At 54.3% G+C, this 14948-nt stretch overlaps 1 protein-coding gene across 1 annotated transcript; it reads left to right on the forward strand.

Annotated features, from left to right (window-relative positions):
* The first annotated feature begins 211 nt into the window (after positions 1–211).
* On the forward strand, positions 212–5830 carry LOC122379860 (uncharacterized protein K02A2.6-like). Its single transcript, XM_043362412.1, has 4 exons — positions 212–966; positions 1186–1763; positions 2055–4727; positions 5814–5830. Exons 1-4 carry the CDS (start codon positions 212–214, stop codon positions 5828–5830), a joined length of 4023 nt encoding a protein of 1340 aa, XP_043218347.1.
* The last annotated feature ends 9118 nt before the right edge of the window (positions 5831–14948 follow it).

Below are 14948 nucleotides of genomic sequence, written 5' to 3' on the forward strand. Positions count from 1 at the left end.
CGCTCGCCATACTTGTTTACTTTTTCGCGTATCTTTTCGGCCTAACGTCTCGCAGTCAATAAATCGCATTTTTCCGTTTCTACATTTCCATTTCGAACCGATCAACAACAACTTAACATGGCGCGGTCAGTAGATGGTTCCGTGCGTGCGCGCAGTGATCGGTGTATCAGTGTATCAGTGATTAGTGTATAGCGCGCCGTGATCTGTGACGATGAGTGACATTGAGAAACTGACGCAGCTGCTCCTGCAGCAGGCGGAGCTGTCGGCGCAGCGGGAGCGAGACTCAGCGCAGCGCGAGGAGCGGCTCACTCAGATGGTGGAGCGACTGGTCGCCGACCGACAGCCACCCGCTACCGTCGCTGCCGACGATGCCTCGGCGGCGACAGCCGCCCGGACGTCTGCTGCCGCCCCGCCCGTGCGCCTGCCTGCTGCTGCAACGCCGGCGCCTCAGCTGTCGTCCTCCACATCCCTGCGCGACTTCGCTGTATGGAGGGAGAAGCTGGACGGGTACATGCTTCTGACCGGCGCGTCCGCGCTGCCCGTCACTGCCCAGAGAGCTGCCCTTCTCAGTCTTCTCGACGAAGATTGGCACCGGGTGCTGCGCTATGGACTGACGATAGCGGACGACTCTCCCCTCTCCGCGGTGGTAGACGCAATGGAGAGTCATCTCCGTAAGCAGCGCAGTGTCCTGGTCGACCGCCGTGCGTTCTACGCCCGTGTCCAGGAGCAGGGCGAGAATTTTGAGGAGTTTCTGTGCGAAGTGAAGGAGCTCGCGGCATTTTGCGACTTTTGCACACACTGTTACGACTCACGCCTGCGTGACAAGATTGTGTGTGGCCTGCGGGACGAGGAGACGGTGAAGCGTCTGTTGGAGGATCCGGGGCTGGACCTCAAGAAGACGGTGGACATCTGCCGTGCGTCAGAGAACGCCCGGGCTACCTGCTCCGACCTCCGCTCACCGACGGCGTCAGTGAGCCGTCTGTCGGCATACCGCCGTTCAAGGTCGCGCGATGCGCGCCCCGCGGCCCAACCCGGCGGGCGTTCCGCGGGTACGGCCGGCGTGCGCCGCCCCCAGGCGCGCCCCGCGGCCCAACCTGGCGGGCGCTCCGCGGGCGCGGCCGGCGCGCGCTGCTGCCGCTGCGGGCGGGCCGCCCACGCAGACCCGGCGGCGTGCCGCGCTACTAGCGCCATCTGCAACTCGTGTGGCCAGCGCGGCCACTTTGCGGTGGTGTGCGCCCAGGTGGCGCGCGAGAGCGCCGCTGCCCCCGCCGAGCGCGCAGCACCGGAGCGCGCGCGGCCCGCGGTGGGGCAGCCGTCAGAGCCGCGCATCTGCCGTGTCATCAGAGACGTCTACGTGAACGGCATCTCGACGCGGCCGACTCCCACTGTGACTGTCCGACTGTCTACGCCGGCTGGTGTGTTCACCGTGCCGGCCCGGGCCGACTCCGGCGCCGAGGCGACAGTCATCGGCGAAGACAGCCTGTCTTCCATCTGCGTGGAACCAGCGCAGTTGGAGCCCTGCATCGGCCAGCCATTTTCAGCAGTAGGGAAACAGCCGCTCACCTGTGTCGGGTCGTTCCGGGCTACTCTGGAGCTGGGCGACCGATCGACCACCGCTGCCGTGTTCGTCATCAGGGAGCTGACTGGCCTGCTACTCAGCTGGTTCGACTGTGTGGCGCTGGGGATTCTGCCGAGGGATTTTCCGGCACAGATCCGGTCCGTCGAGGACGCACCGCGCCCTGCTGATGACGTCACGGCCTCTGGTGACGTCACACCCTCTAATGACGTCACACCGTCTGCACCGCCGGCCGCTGCCGGCTCCGCTCGTAGCGCCAGCGGCCGCTCGGCCCCGTATGAGGCGCCGCGTGACAGGCCCTGTCCGGCCACCGGGACCGAGACGGGCGCGCCGACGCCGCCGGCCGATGGACCCGACCCGGCCGCCGGCCTCAGCGGTCCGCTGCCGGCCTGGGACAGCGACTCAGACCCACCGGAGGCGGTCCGTGCAGCTCATGCAGCCGCTCTGGTGGAGTGTTTCCCGCGTGTGTTCGGGCAAGATTCGACTCTTCGAGTCATGGACGGCGGTCCGATGACGATCGAACTCCGGCCCGACACGTGTCCGACGTCGGTCACCGCTGCGCGACCGATCCCCTTCGCCTGGCGTGCCGAGGTAAAGGCGCAGCTGGACGACCTGCTGGACCGCGGCGTCATCGTCCCTGTGGACTACCCGACGGAATGGTGCCATCCCATTTCGTGCGTGCCGAAGAACCCGTCCGGGTTTCGACTCTGCGTGGACCTGACGGGACTCAACCGGTACGTGAATCGACCCACGTACCCCTGCCGGTCTCCTCACGATGCCGTGACGAGTCTGCCCGCCGGGCACCGGTGGATGTCGACTCTGGACGCCAAGATGGGCTACTTCCAGGTGCCGCTCGCTGAGTCAAGTCAGGACCTCACCTGCTTCATCACGCCGTGGGGCAGGTTCAAGTTCGTCCGCTGTCCGATGGGATGTAGTGCGTCTGGAGACGAGTACAACCGGCGCGGCGATGCAGCGCTCGGCGACATCCCAAACTGTGTCAAAATTGTCGACGACATCCTGGCCGTGGCACAGACGTACCGGCAGCACCTGCAGCAGGTGATCGAAATCCTCCGGCGCTGTGACGACCGAGGAATCACGCTGAACCCGCTGAAGTTCAAGTTCGCCCAGAATGAGGTCAAATTCTGCGGCTACAAGATCACCCCGGCCGGCTACACCACCGACAATGAGAAGGCGCGCGCCATCGCTGATTTCCCGAGACCGGAGAACGTCACCGACCTGCGGTCCTTCATGGGTCTGGTGAATCAGCTGAGCGGCCTCACACCGGAGCTGGCTGACTCGACTCAGGCCTTCAGAGACCTCCTCAAGTCGCGCCGGGTCTGGCGCTGGACTGAGCAGCACGAGGCAGCGTTTCTGCACACCAAGATTGTGCTGTCGTCACCGCCGGTGATGGCATTCTTCGACCCCCAGCTGCCGACCGTGCTACAGACGGACGCTGCTAAAACCCGAGGACTGGGTTTTGCACTGCTCCAGAGGCACGGAGAGGACTGGCGTGTGGTCCAGTATGGTTCACGGTTCCTGACCGATACCGAGAGCCGATATGCTGTAATCGAGCTGGAGCTGGCTGCTGTACTCTGGGCCTGCAAGAAGTGCCATGTCTACCTGGCTGGCATGCCCCACTTCGACCTGGTGGTCGACCACCGACCGCTGGTGACCATCCTAAACTACAAGCAGCTCAACTCGATCGACAACCCGCGTCTGCAGCGGATGAGAGAGAAGTTGTTGGCCTACAGCTTCACCACCAGCTGGCAGAAGGGATCGAGTCACGTGATCCCAGACGCGCTCTCGCGAGCGCCCACCAGCGACCCCGCCGCTGATGACGACGGAGCGGTGGACACCGAGGACGACCCGCTGCACGCCAGCGTCATTGCCGCGCTGCAGGCCTCCGCTCGATCGGAGGAGGGCGCCCAGCTGGCTCCGCTGGTCGACTCCACACTGGAGAGAGTCCGCGCCGCCGCGGAGCGCGACACCGAGTACCAGACTCTCAGCGAGCTGATCCTGGCCGGATTCCCAGAGAACCGGCACGAGACGCCCCCTGCAGTACGAGCGTACTGGGGCGTGCGCCATCAGCTGGCCATCGACGACGGACTGGTGGTCTACGGCGCTCGACTGGTCATCCCGTCCGCCCTCCGCCGCGGTGTGCTGGAGAAACTCCACGAGTCACATCAGGGCGTTGATAGGACCAAGCGCCGTGCTCGGCTCAGTGTGTACTGGCCGGGCATCGACAAGCAGATTGCTGACACTGTCGCCGCCTGCGCTCAGTGCCGTCAGCGCCTGCCCAGCCACGCCCGGGAGCCGATGTGGCGGGAGGACGGCGCACCGACGCGCGTCTTCGAGTCGGTCTCGGCCGACTACTTCTCCGCTGGAGGACACACGTACCTGGTGTACGTGGACCGGCTGTCCGGGTGGCCGTATGTCACAGTGTGTCCCCGCACGGCCTCGGCAGACCATCTGACGCGGCAGCTCCGACTGATGTTCTCGCAGACGGGCGTCCCGACCGTGTTCCGGTCAGACGGCGGACCCCAGTTTGCATCAGGCACGCTCCGCCGGTTCCTCCAGCGCTGGGACGTACGACATGAGATGTCGTCACCGCACTACCCGCGCGCTAACGGGCACGCGGAGGCCTGCGTGAAGACAGCGAAGAAGCTGGTGCTGGCTGCGTCCTCATCGGGCCGGCTCGACCAGGACCAACTGGACCGAAGTCTGCTCGAACTCCGTAACACGCCCCGAGCAGACGGGCGGTCGCCGGCACAGGTGCTGTTTGGTCACCCGCTTCGCTCTGGTGTTCCCACGCACCACCGCGCCTTCGCTCCTGAGTGGCAGCGGGCGGCCGATGTCTGCGAGGAAAAGGCTGCCGAGCTCCAGGAGCAGGCCGTCAGGTGTTACAACAAGAGCACGCGCCGGCTGTCACCGCTCAAGATCGGCAGCCGGGTCGACCTTCAAGACCCCGCCACCGGCCGATGGAACCGGATCGGAGTGATCGTGGGCGTCGGTCAGCGGCGCACGTACCTCGTCAAGACGGCCAGTGGCAGGGTCCTGTGGCGTAACCGCCGCTACCTGCGCCCATACCGGCCGCTTCTGACGGAACCCACCCCGCCTGTGGCTCCGTCCGCCCCGCGCCCGCCCGCTGCGGGTGCGCCTCAGCCGCCGCCGCCGCCGCCGCCAGAGCGCACCGCGGCCGCCGCCGAGCGGGCGGTCCGACCCGCTGCTAGTGCGCCGGTTGTGTGCCGCTCGGCGCCGGTGCGGTCACCCGAGGTGGAGACCGCCGCCGCCGCTCTCCCGCGTCGTTCTCGAAGGCAGCGCCGCGCTCCTGGTCGGCTCCGAGTTCAATGGGGTGCGACCTCGTATGAGGAGTGACTGTCAGACAACGTCGTGCAGTGTTGTGTTTTTGTGTGTTTTTGACGACTGTTGTCTCGAGGGGGGATGTTGTGTTCGGGTATAGGGGGTGTAGACTTGGACCGCCTCTGCGGCCCCACCTCTGTGTGCCTGGGAGCGCCCCTGCCGGCGCTCAGCTGTCCGTGCGCGCCAAGCGGCGTGAGTGGCGCACGGGACGAAAACTGACGCTCGCCATACTTGTTTACTTTTTCGCGTATCTTTTCGGCCTAACGTCTCGCAGTCAATAAATCGCATTTTTCCGTTTCTACATTTCCATTTCGAACCGATCAACAACAACTTAACAATGCCCACCATCCTTTTTTCCCGTATGTCTTTTTATTGACGCATTCACATGCATCTTTTCTATATAAGGGTTTAATAAAAATTCATTTCAACTCTCAGCCGACTGTAACTGGAGTGCGCTGCAGTAATTCCAGCCGCACCCAGGCACCCTTCTCAAAACGCAGCTCTGTGACTTATGATTCGGCGAAAGGACGCAATGGCTCAGAATCAACTGCCTGGCACCCTGTGAGCCGTATGCATGGCTGGCAAAATGATCCACAATTGTATTGCACACACCGACTTAACAACCACACCCACACCCATAGCCCAGACTATCTGCCCTCCCGCTCACCATCAGCACGATCACAATACACGGACTGCGGGTCTCCTCTCTGTGCCGCGCATCCGCACCGAGGCAGGGCGCAGTCGTTTATGCTACAGTGCTGTGAAGGCGTATGTACAACGACGTACCGAGACCACCCGGAATGTCTTTTAAAACCGCTACCAAGCGGCATCTGTTTAGCCGCCGCGATTGACGCCTATGTACTCCTATCGTTCGCAGACGTTATTCGGGCATGAGTAGTGTGTCGTGTCTGATTTGCAGTGAGCTGTGAGACTGTGAACGAATGCCCCCCATCAACGATGTTTGTTTACTTCTGTGACGTGCAATGACGAAAAGCCACTGATTGCAGTGGACTCGTTGTGAATAAATAAGTTTCAAGTTTCAAGTTTCAAGGTAAGTGACGAATCTTGCTCTGAAAAACTGTTGTTTTCTCGGAAGAGTTAGACCGATCAAATTTCTGTTTTCTACGTCGGATGGATACTGTGCATTGTGAAAGTGTAGAAATTCTAAAAAATGAGTGCCTATTCTAGAGTTCGTGGGGAAAAATCCATGGAAAGCCGGACATCTGAATAATTACAGGGTGATTTTTTTACTTGTTAAAAAGTAATGAGGTCTAGTAAAGTAATGAGGTCTAGTGGCATTAAAATATCAATATATATTACAAAATTATATACCAGGATGACAAGCATTCTGGGACATTTTGATTTCATGCACACACGATGTGAAGGAACGTCCATCGTGTATTTTACTTGTGCTTGAAGTTGCCCCCTCTCTCACCGACACGAATCGGCCCGCCTGAGCACGTGTTGAACAGCACCGTGGACTCCTAGACCCTCTAGGCGGACTGAAAAGGCTCCTATCACCCATTTTTAGCTCTGCCAGATATTTCCAATGTTTTCTTGTTATATCTGCCATAGCTGGGTCCAAAAACTAGAAGTTTATGAAGGGCAGGTCGAGGATTTCGATACTGGCGGCCCTGGTGGTGTCTGATTCGCTGTTTTTCTTTCTCCCTGAAGACTGATTCTTCAGAGGCTGCACATACGCCAGATGGACCGTTTGAAGGTTATTTATGACTACAAGCTTGTTCGTGCATCATTTAACGTCTTTCTGGGATATTTCCTCGATGATCGCATGCTTCGAACTGCCTCAATGCTTCAAAATCATCGTTTTGTGTCGTTCCTTACTGAACGGCGGTGGACCATGCGTGCCCGATTGGTGGGACATTTTCAGGCACCATTGGGGCCGAGGCCTTCGGTTAAAAGGGACAAATCATGACACCATACAAAATGTCCCAGATTTATCTATCACGTGCATTGCCTTTTTTGCACGCGATTTTTCGATTTAGGGACCACCATTGACATTTACTTTCTAACAGTTAAAAAAAATCACCCTGTATACGATATCAATAGTGAGTCGAAAACCTTGATATCAGTAAAATCAGAAGATAAGATAATAGTTAATGGCACAGGACGGAGCATCACTGATAATCACACCCTACGACACCTTTCCCTCTCACAGCCGATTAGCTGCACCAGCACTTACCCAGCTCCTGCGGCGGGATCTGCTGAAAGTCATCCCGGACGAGCAGCAGCATCAGTCCGACGCCGGCGTGCAGGCCGACCAGGGTGAGCTGCACGAGCAGCGCGCACGTGGCCACCACCCAGCCCCAGCCGGCCTCCGGGTAGTAGTGTAGATAGATGGTCGGAAAACGACGCGCGTTCTCACCAGTAGCGCCCGGACGCTGGCTGCTCAGGTGGCTCACGTGGCTAGCGTGACTGTTCTCCTCACTGAGGATACCGGGAGAGAAGAGGCTCGGCAGCCGCGGCAGGCGCACAGGAGCGCTGCCCTGACGCGCCAGACAGCTCGGACGCTGCTGGGAGACGGTGGTATCCCGCGCGGAAGACGCGGAGGGTCCCCTCGTGGGCCGTGGTGATACTGGCGGTCTCGGCACAGATGTGGCATTGTTTACACCGACATCGTTCTGCACAGGTTCACAGTTGTTGACATTGTTGACCAAGGGTTCTCCAGTGAGTGATGCCAGAGGAAACTGAAGAACGCCGTTTGGTGCTGCTTCTGGCACTACTGATGGGATAGGGTCCGCCCCATAACACGTGCACACCTCCAGTTCTGGCTCGGAAGTTTCCTGTTGCACCAGCGGCCATGAGAGGGTGCGACGCACCGCCGTTTGTGGCCACATGGTGGTGCAACTACACCAACACCACCACAGGCACCAGCACCAGCTCGCTGATCACACCACCAGACCTGGCACTACCACCACTGATCTCCTCTCACTCCAGCCGCCGTCCAGCCGCCCAGACCGACGGATAACAAGCGACGCCAACGGATTATGAAGCACTTATATTCAGCTATCGCGGCGCCACAGTTGTCCGTTATAGTCATACGAACGCGGCCCGGAATCAGAGGGTCATTAGGCGTCCGAGGGTCGTCTAGAGAGTAGGGAGGGGCGGGGCCGGTCGGAGAGAGGCGGGGTCGGTGCGGAGGAGGGGCGAGTGGTCGCCGGTCATCAGAAACTCCACGGGCACGGTCCCAATGGGTAGAAGTGATGGCGGTGGTGGCGAAGGGGGAGCACAAAGGTGTGGGACGGTAGTGCCGATTGACGTGGAGGATCACGGGAAAAATGAGGAAGAATGGAACAGATAGACTCACACTGCAGTGAGTGGCCTCTTGAATCAGAAGCGTGTTTCAGAGTCCCAGTGCTCAGATTGCTCAGAAAGGTCAACTTTGCAGTCGGGAAGTGCACGCCCCATTGCAGCAATAGCAGTTTGCGTCACTATAAACAGGATTCCGATTATCCTAGAAGTTGTGACGAGTGGCGAATGAGAACAGTCGGGAAAATCTTCACTAAATTACCTAAGCACAGTCTGCCAGCCACTCAGCCTCCCCCATAATATCATGGAGTTATTGGTAGATGCTATTCAAATTTGACACACTGATGAGATGCGCACTTCTGTCGGTCAAGCTGAATCTCGCGGATGATTATCTACTTCATCTTCTTCCAACAACGGCCTGCCTCTTGGCTCTGATTATCCAACAGTCAATTGGTTTTGAGTTGCACGCTGCCGTTTCACCACGCCACGTGACCTTTGAACATCACTCAGCTACGTCTATGTGATGTCACATCACCTCAGATCACCTCAATCACCTCAAACACCACAGAGCCTGTCCTCCCGCCCGATACCACCTCCGTCTACCACTGTCACCGGACCCCACAACGCCGATCCTTGGCCGCCACCGCCACCTCCCCCGGCCGACTGACACCGCCTGGGGCACTGTCCGCCGCCGGCGCTGCCCCGCCCCTCCCCGCCGCTTCGTCACCCCCTCCCCTCCCCCGCGGTGCATGGCAGGTGGGCCGTAAACTAGCGAGTTGTCTCTGGTGGAGGGACGATCAGATTAACCGCAAACCCAGGCGTTATACTATGAATGCTCTGATTTCTGAAAATATTTTAAAATCGCGACATTATTTGGTCCAAAGATTACAATAAACCCATTCCGAACCTATCGGTTTTTCAGATAAATACAACTACAAGGACGGGAGGGGGAGGGGTGCGGGACCATATTCTCCTTTTCACCCCTAGCTAAGCTAGAGCCTTGCGGTAAAAACGAGCGTGTGCGCCGTTACGAGATGCAGTGACTGGTACCCGATTTTAAGGTCTCAGGTTAGCCGGTGACCTTTGACGTCAGGTCAAACTTGGTCATCAAGCTGGCCGAAAGTCATATGGGTGTTGCAGATAAATTGGGACTAAGTTCATAACCTTACAAAAAATTTGGTATGCGGAGGAACATCATGGAAATTTGACACAATATAATTTCAACAATTGTTTTTCATTTGATATTGAAATTTTAATCCTAACATATCGCGCAGTCATGGAGCAGCGTCGGAGGGAAACGATTGGTGAGTTAGTTCGCGCCGGACAGAGCGCGAAGGACATAATAAGTTTAACTGGGTACCCAAAGTCTACCGTGTACCGAACTATCGCGACTGTAGGAGCTGGAGGGGATGTCGCTCGACGTTCCCACACACCTCGCAGTGACCGAAAACGGACACCAACATTCCTGAGCGGCTTGAAACGCTCGATACAGGCCAAACCGAGGAGCTCGATGAACAAGCTTGCGCGTGCCCGTCACGTGAGCAAGAGCACCATCAGCAGAGCCGTGAGAGAGGACCTCGGGATGAAGTCGTTTACCAGAAAACGACGAAGTCTCATGACCGAACCAGCAAGAGCGATACGAAGGGAGAGGGCACCGAAGGTCCTCAATCTCCTCAAGCACCTCGGGAGTGACGTCAGAGTATTTGTCGATCAGAAAAAGTTCATCGTAGAAGAGGTCGCCAACCACAGGAACTCGCGGGCTATCGCCCTACAGCCCTGATGAAGTGGCTCCCGTGATGAAAGGCAAAAATCCGGCATCAGTAATGGTGTTCGGGGCCGTCGCAAGTGATGGCCGCATAATGCCGCCCCATTTCATGCCTGCTGGTGTGATGATCGACACTGACGCGTATTTGACCATCCTGAAGGAGTCTCTCATCCCCTGGATGATGAAATACTATGACTTGAGCAAAGTCATGCTGGTGCAAGACTCCACCCCAGCACATGCTTCCCAGAGGGTGCAAGATTTCCTGAGCCAGAGGATCCCCCTATATGTACCCAAGGACATATGGCCCTCCAACTCGCCTGACTTGTATCCATGCGACTTTTGGATGTGGGGCGTGGTAGAACGAAAGTCCAACTCGACCACTCCTGCCAACGTTTCTGACCTGAAGAAGGCCATCAGGAAGGCAGTCAGCACCATTGACCAGGACGAGGCCCGGCGCGCGTGCTCCGCTTTCCGGCGCCGTCTCGAGAGGGTGCGGGACGCCGACGGCGGTCACATCGAGTGACAAGGCTGTGCGTACATGACACAATACACGTGCGAAGTTTCAACTTTCTGTGTTTTCATTCACCGTTGTTGTGTTGAAATTAGGTCTGAAAATTCCCAATTTACCTGCAACACCCTGTACATTAGTATATCATTCGCATAAATCAAGCACGTCATTCAGAATCAAGCCGGCTGCCGCAATGTCTCGTTGCACTCACGCTAAGGAATATTTGCGCCAGGGCACTAAACAGAACATTACGAAGACGATGATCCCCAGCGGAAGCGTCCCTTAGGGCATGGTACTGTGAAGGGCGTAATAATGCCTCAACATTGGGAATGTCAGGGCCCAAAGCTTCCATCAGAGCGGAGTGGCGGGCATTACGTAGCAGCCATAACACTGTCTTCACTGCGGTCGCTTACCACTTTTCCAAGTGAGCTATGTCCACAAAACTCAGAAGACAGAGTGAGCAGCCATACAGCATACTGAGGGGACACTACTGCTCGCCAGAGGGAGGCCTTGTCCGCTGCCGGCACGAGCGGACTAAAACTGCCGCCGCTGGAGATGGGGCAAGGAACGGGCACCCCCATGCATATTTCTTTAGCTAGTTACCTGGTCGGTGCCAAGCAGCTGTGAGTTCAGCTGTATTCCTAAGGCGATCTGTCTTATGTTTTCCATTGCAGAGTTTGCTTACATGATCGACCTCGAGGTATTTGCGTGAGAAGCCTTGAACAAAAAAGCTGTGACTTCTTGTCATACTATGCGAGGTGGGTGTAAAGTCTACCTTCTACTTCATGACAAACGTTGTTACAATCTGCAACATTCTTTGTAAATCATTTGTGTTGCCAGATATAATAAGACTATCATCTGCGTATGCGACAACTGGAATATAATGAACGAACAGCATGGGACCAAGACAAACACCATTAACTGCTGGAAACCATTTTGAAAAAAACGAACTTTAGTTACCTTGTTGATACACAAGGGTAATGACCAATGAAAGGTAATTTATCATGCCTAACTCTGAGAAAAGTGTTCTCTTTTCTTACCTGGAAATAAAAGCTATTAGAAAGAGTTAAAAGCTGAAGTCTTCGTCCCATGAGTCTTGAACTCGTAATTAACCCAAGACACTGAATCGATAGACGATAGATGATGTTGGAATCCTTATCCGAAACAAACCGCGCCCAGGGCCCTGTTCATGAAGTCTGCGGCCGCTGCGGCCGGCCGCAGGCTCTAAGCCCCGCCCACTTTTGAAACGTCATCACCCACTCGGCCGCAGCAGCGTTCCATGAACACCGTCAGCTGCCGAAACAGTTTCCGATAATTGCGCGCTTGAGACGATTACTAATCAATAGTTTCCACGCGCTTCTTTTATCTGTGTATTCCATTCTTGTGATGAAAAGGGCGTTTCTCAAGGCCGTCTGGTGTTTCTGTATTTTTGTAAGTGGGTCACATAAATGATTTGGTATTGTTTTCATTAAATCGTAACACAAATAACTTAAGTCTAAAATTAAATATCATATTAAAGCATTAATCTAATTTTTAGGTATCATGGCATGCAACACCGGACGGAATGAATTTGTTTATAACATCGTCTCCATGGCAACACAGCCTACACTTTGACTTCAGTGCGCCAAGTTCAGTGCAATTACTTTCTTGCGGCTCGGCGGTCGCTGGATGGCGGCCGCAGAGATCGCAGCGGCCGCAGCAAGGTGACGTCATACATTCGTCATACTACATGAGCCCCGCCCCTTTTTGTGACGTAACAACCCGGCTGGCCGCAGCGACCGCAGCGGCCGCAGCGGCCGCCGGGGTTCATGAACAGGGCCCTGTTTGCCACTACCTTCGTTTTCTGCTGCACTGTCACACGAAATAATGCATTGGATGATTTCTGATGCAACCGAAGTACCCATTCGTACCGCTTTATATTCTGCAAATACACACTCATCGTACTATCGCGGCACTTATATAGTGCCCAAAATACTCACAAAATCGTTACCCTAAGTCGTGCCTACCTACTTGTGTGTGCAAAGTTGTCCGAAGCACACAATACAGTACCGACGAACCAGGACGACAACCAGTAATAAACTGGGCCACGAATTGTGCATTGAACCAGCGCTGTGCAGACTCGACCCAGTAGCACAGCATTGATCGGCAACGGAAGACTGATATTGTCACCTCACTCACTCACTCACTCACTCACTCACTCACTCACTCACTCACTCACTCACTCACTCACTGCTCTGTGTCACCAGTTGAAGTCATAATATTTAATTATGATTTTCTTGTTTTTTGCACCATTGAAGCAAGCAAAAACTGTCAAGAGTGACCAATATGTTACATTCCATTGGCAGGCTTGCTTGCAGTTACCTGTAAAAGCTGGATAACCTATAACAGAAACAGATGCCATGCTTGACAGAGCCTACCTTCCCACAAAGCACTGAAAAAGTCATTTTTAGATTATCATTTATACCGTTTAAAACTGTTTTCTATGTTTCTTGTTTTCAAATCTAAAGTGGCCATTCTACCAAGTCCAGCTTCTCAGAAGAAGGGTATACAGCGTGGGCAGGTGCCTCTTCAACGGCCCAATGGGCATTTTCCGTAAAAGCCGAAAGGACATGCTGGTTGACTTGGGAATTAGAAAAGATTGTAAGGTTATATCACAGATAACATTTGATAACTACTCTTTAGTTTCAGGACATTTCAATTATTTATAAGCGTATTGCAAGGCTCGATATTGATTAAGCACACACCATACTTTCTAAATGTTCACAATTAGCGAAGTTCGATCAACTCAGTCACATTATTTCCAAACGAAGGAATGAAGGCTGATTAAACGTCCGACGCTTGGATGATTTAAACGAAAGATTTCATGATTTCAAAGCACAGCCTTCCCGTGGCTTCCATAATGACCCTATTAAATGGCGAATCAAAGCAGCTATTGTCCAATATTCGCATGAACACGGAGTACAATTGCATTGTTCGTCGCATCGGATGAATAGTACGGGCATGAAGATTGATATACGAGCACTAAGCACTGAAACCACGAAATTGGGCCAGTTCAGCACAATACCAACGGAGCGTATCATGATGAGATGTCAGACGCATGAGGCGTTAGAGGGCTTCAGAGCTAAGTTACGTATTTACTCATATTACCAGAAAATATAATGGATAAAATGTGGCCTTCAACTGCCCGGGGTGTGAAGAGGAATTTACAACCCATTTGACATTTTGCAGTGATATTTATACGATGATTTCCCGAAATACTTTGTAGCTATTGTAACCTGTAGATACCTTTGCAACTTCAATAATCAAAATTATCCCCGTAGAAAATAGATCGCCATAAGCCAGTTCAATAGGTCACAAGAACATATCGATGTCGTTTCGAGAGGCGCCGGGAGGTCCCAATACAAGTGAGGTGCAGTGAAGTCTCCAGAAGAACGGTGAGTATGACATTGAGCTTAAAATGACCAAAATAAGTTAAACTTTAAATGACTTTAAGATGAGTTTAAAGTGACATGCTTAAGTTGACTTTAAAAGTCGGAAATGCTTACAGCATTGCATTCCACAAAACCTTCGCAATGTACACTTTGCACCGTGACACATGTTCTATGTTTGGTGAGTTTTTACTCAGGTTTATTTTGAGACCACCCCACTGCAGGCCAGTAACAGACTCCCTGCATCAGTAGACATCTAAGCCGGAAGTGCTCTAAAGCATAACATGGTTTTTGAGGTAAGTACCTATATTGATTTTTCCCGGCTTGTACCGTGACTGATATGGAATATATATTGAAATTGACATCGCCAAATGGTCAAAGCAGCGGTTACCAATAGCTTTAAACGAAATCCAGACATGTGACATTTTAGCAGCGTGATATTCAGCGAAACAAGCTGACAGATTTATGCAATATGATTGATTTGACAAGGGTATGGTCTTTCTTGTGACTCGACGTGAGTTGCAATTGCAATAATCACCTCTTAGGAACACACTATCATTCAGTTTGTCTTCACTGGATAACGAAATATAGACAGCAGAGATCATAGCTTTAGGTAGGTATATACCTACTGAGAATTACACGTTTGATGAAATCAGTTTCGTGAATAAAATTAGCCGCCGTTAACAGACGTAAACTTTGACCTTTTAAGTATTGGCTACTAGTCCACTAATCTCTTAACCCGCGCACCGACGGGGGGGCGGATATCCGCCCCCCCCCCTGAGGTTTTTCGCGAATAGCGGGAAAACCGCGGCGCGTAGCGCCGCGAAATTTGGTATGACTATTCCCTCATCAATTTTACACATGGTGTGCACTGTGCAAGTTTGAACCTCCTACCTTTCAAGGTCAGGTCACCAGGTCACTTTGAATGACCCAACCTCAAGTCACTTTTTTGCAACTTTGTCACCGTGCCAGAGCTACAGTAGATGTCGGAGGCCTTTGAAAGTCGCAGGATGTTATTAGGTCATTAGTAGCTACAATTTGTAT

This window comes from Amphibalanus amphitrite, unplaced genomic scaffold, assembly GCF_019059575.1.
Source record: "Amphibalanus amphitrite isolate SeventyFive unplaced genomic scaffold, NRLGWU_Aamphi_draft 000085F_arrow, whole genome shotgun sequence".
Taxonomy (NCBI): domain Eukaryota; kingdom Metazoa; phylum Arthropoda; class Thecostraca; order Balanomorpha; family Balanidae; genus Amphibalanus; species Amphibalanus amphitrite.

What these genes read in the sequence shown, in the direction of transcription:
- LOC122379860 (XM_043362412.1), top strand. Translation starts at nt 212, where the DNA reads ATGAGTGACATTGAGAAACTGACGCAGCTGCTCCTGCAGCAGGCGGAG. An exon ending in GACCTCCGCTCACCGACGGC is followed by an intron (nt 967 to 1,185) that starts GTCAGTGAGCCG and finishes CCGCGCTACTAG; the next exon opens with CGCCATCTGCAACTCGTGTG. An exon ending in TGATGACGTCACGGCCTCTG is followed by an intron (nt 1,764 to 2,054) that starts GTGACGTCACAC and finishes TGTTCGGGCAAG; the next exon opens with ATTCGACTCTTCGAGTCATG.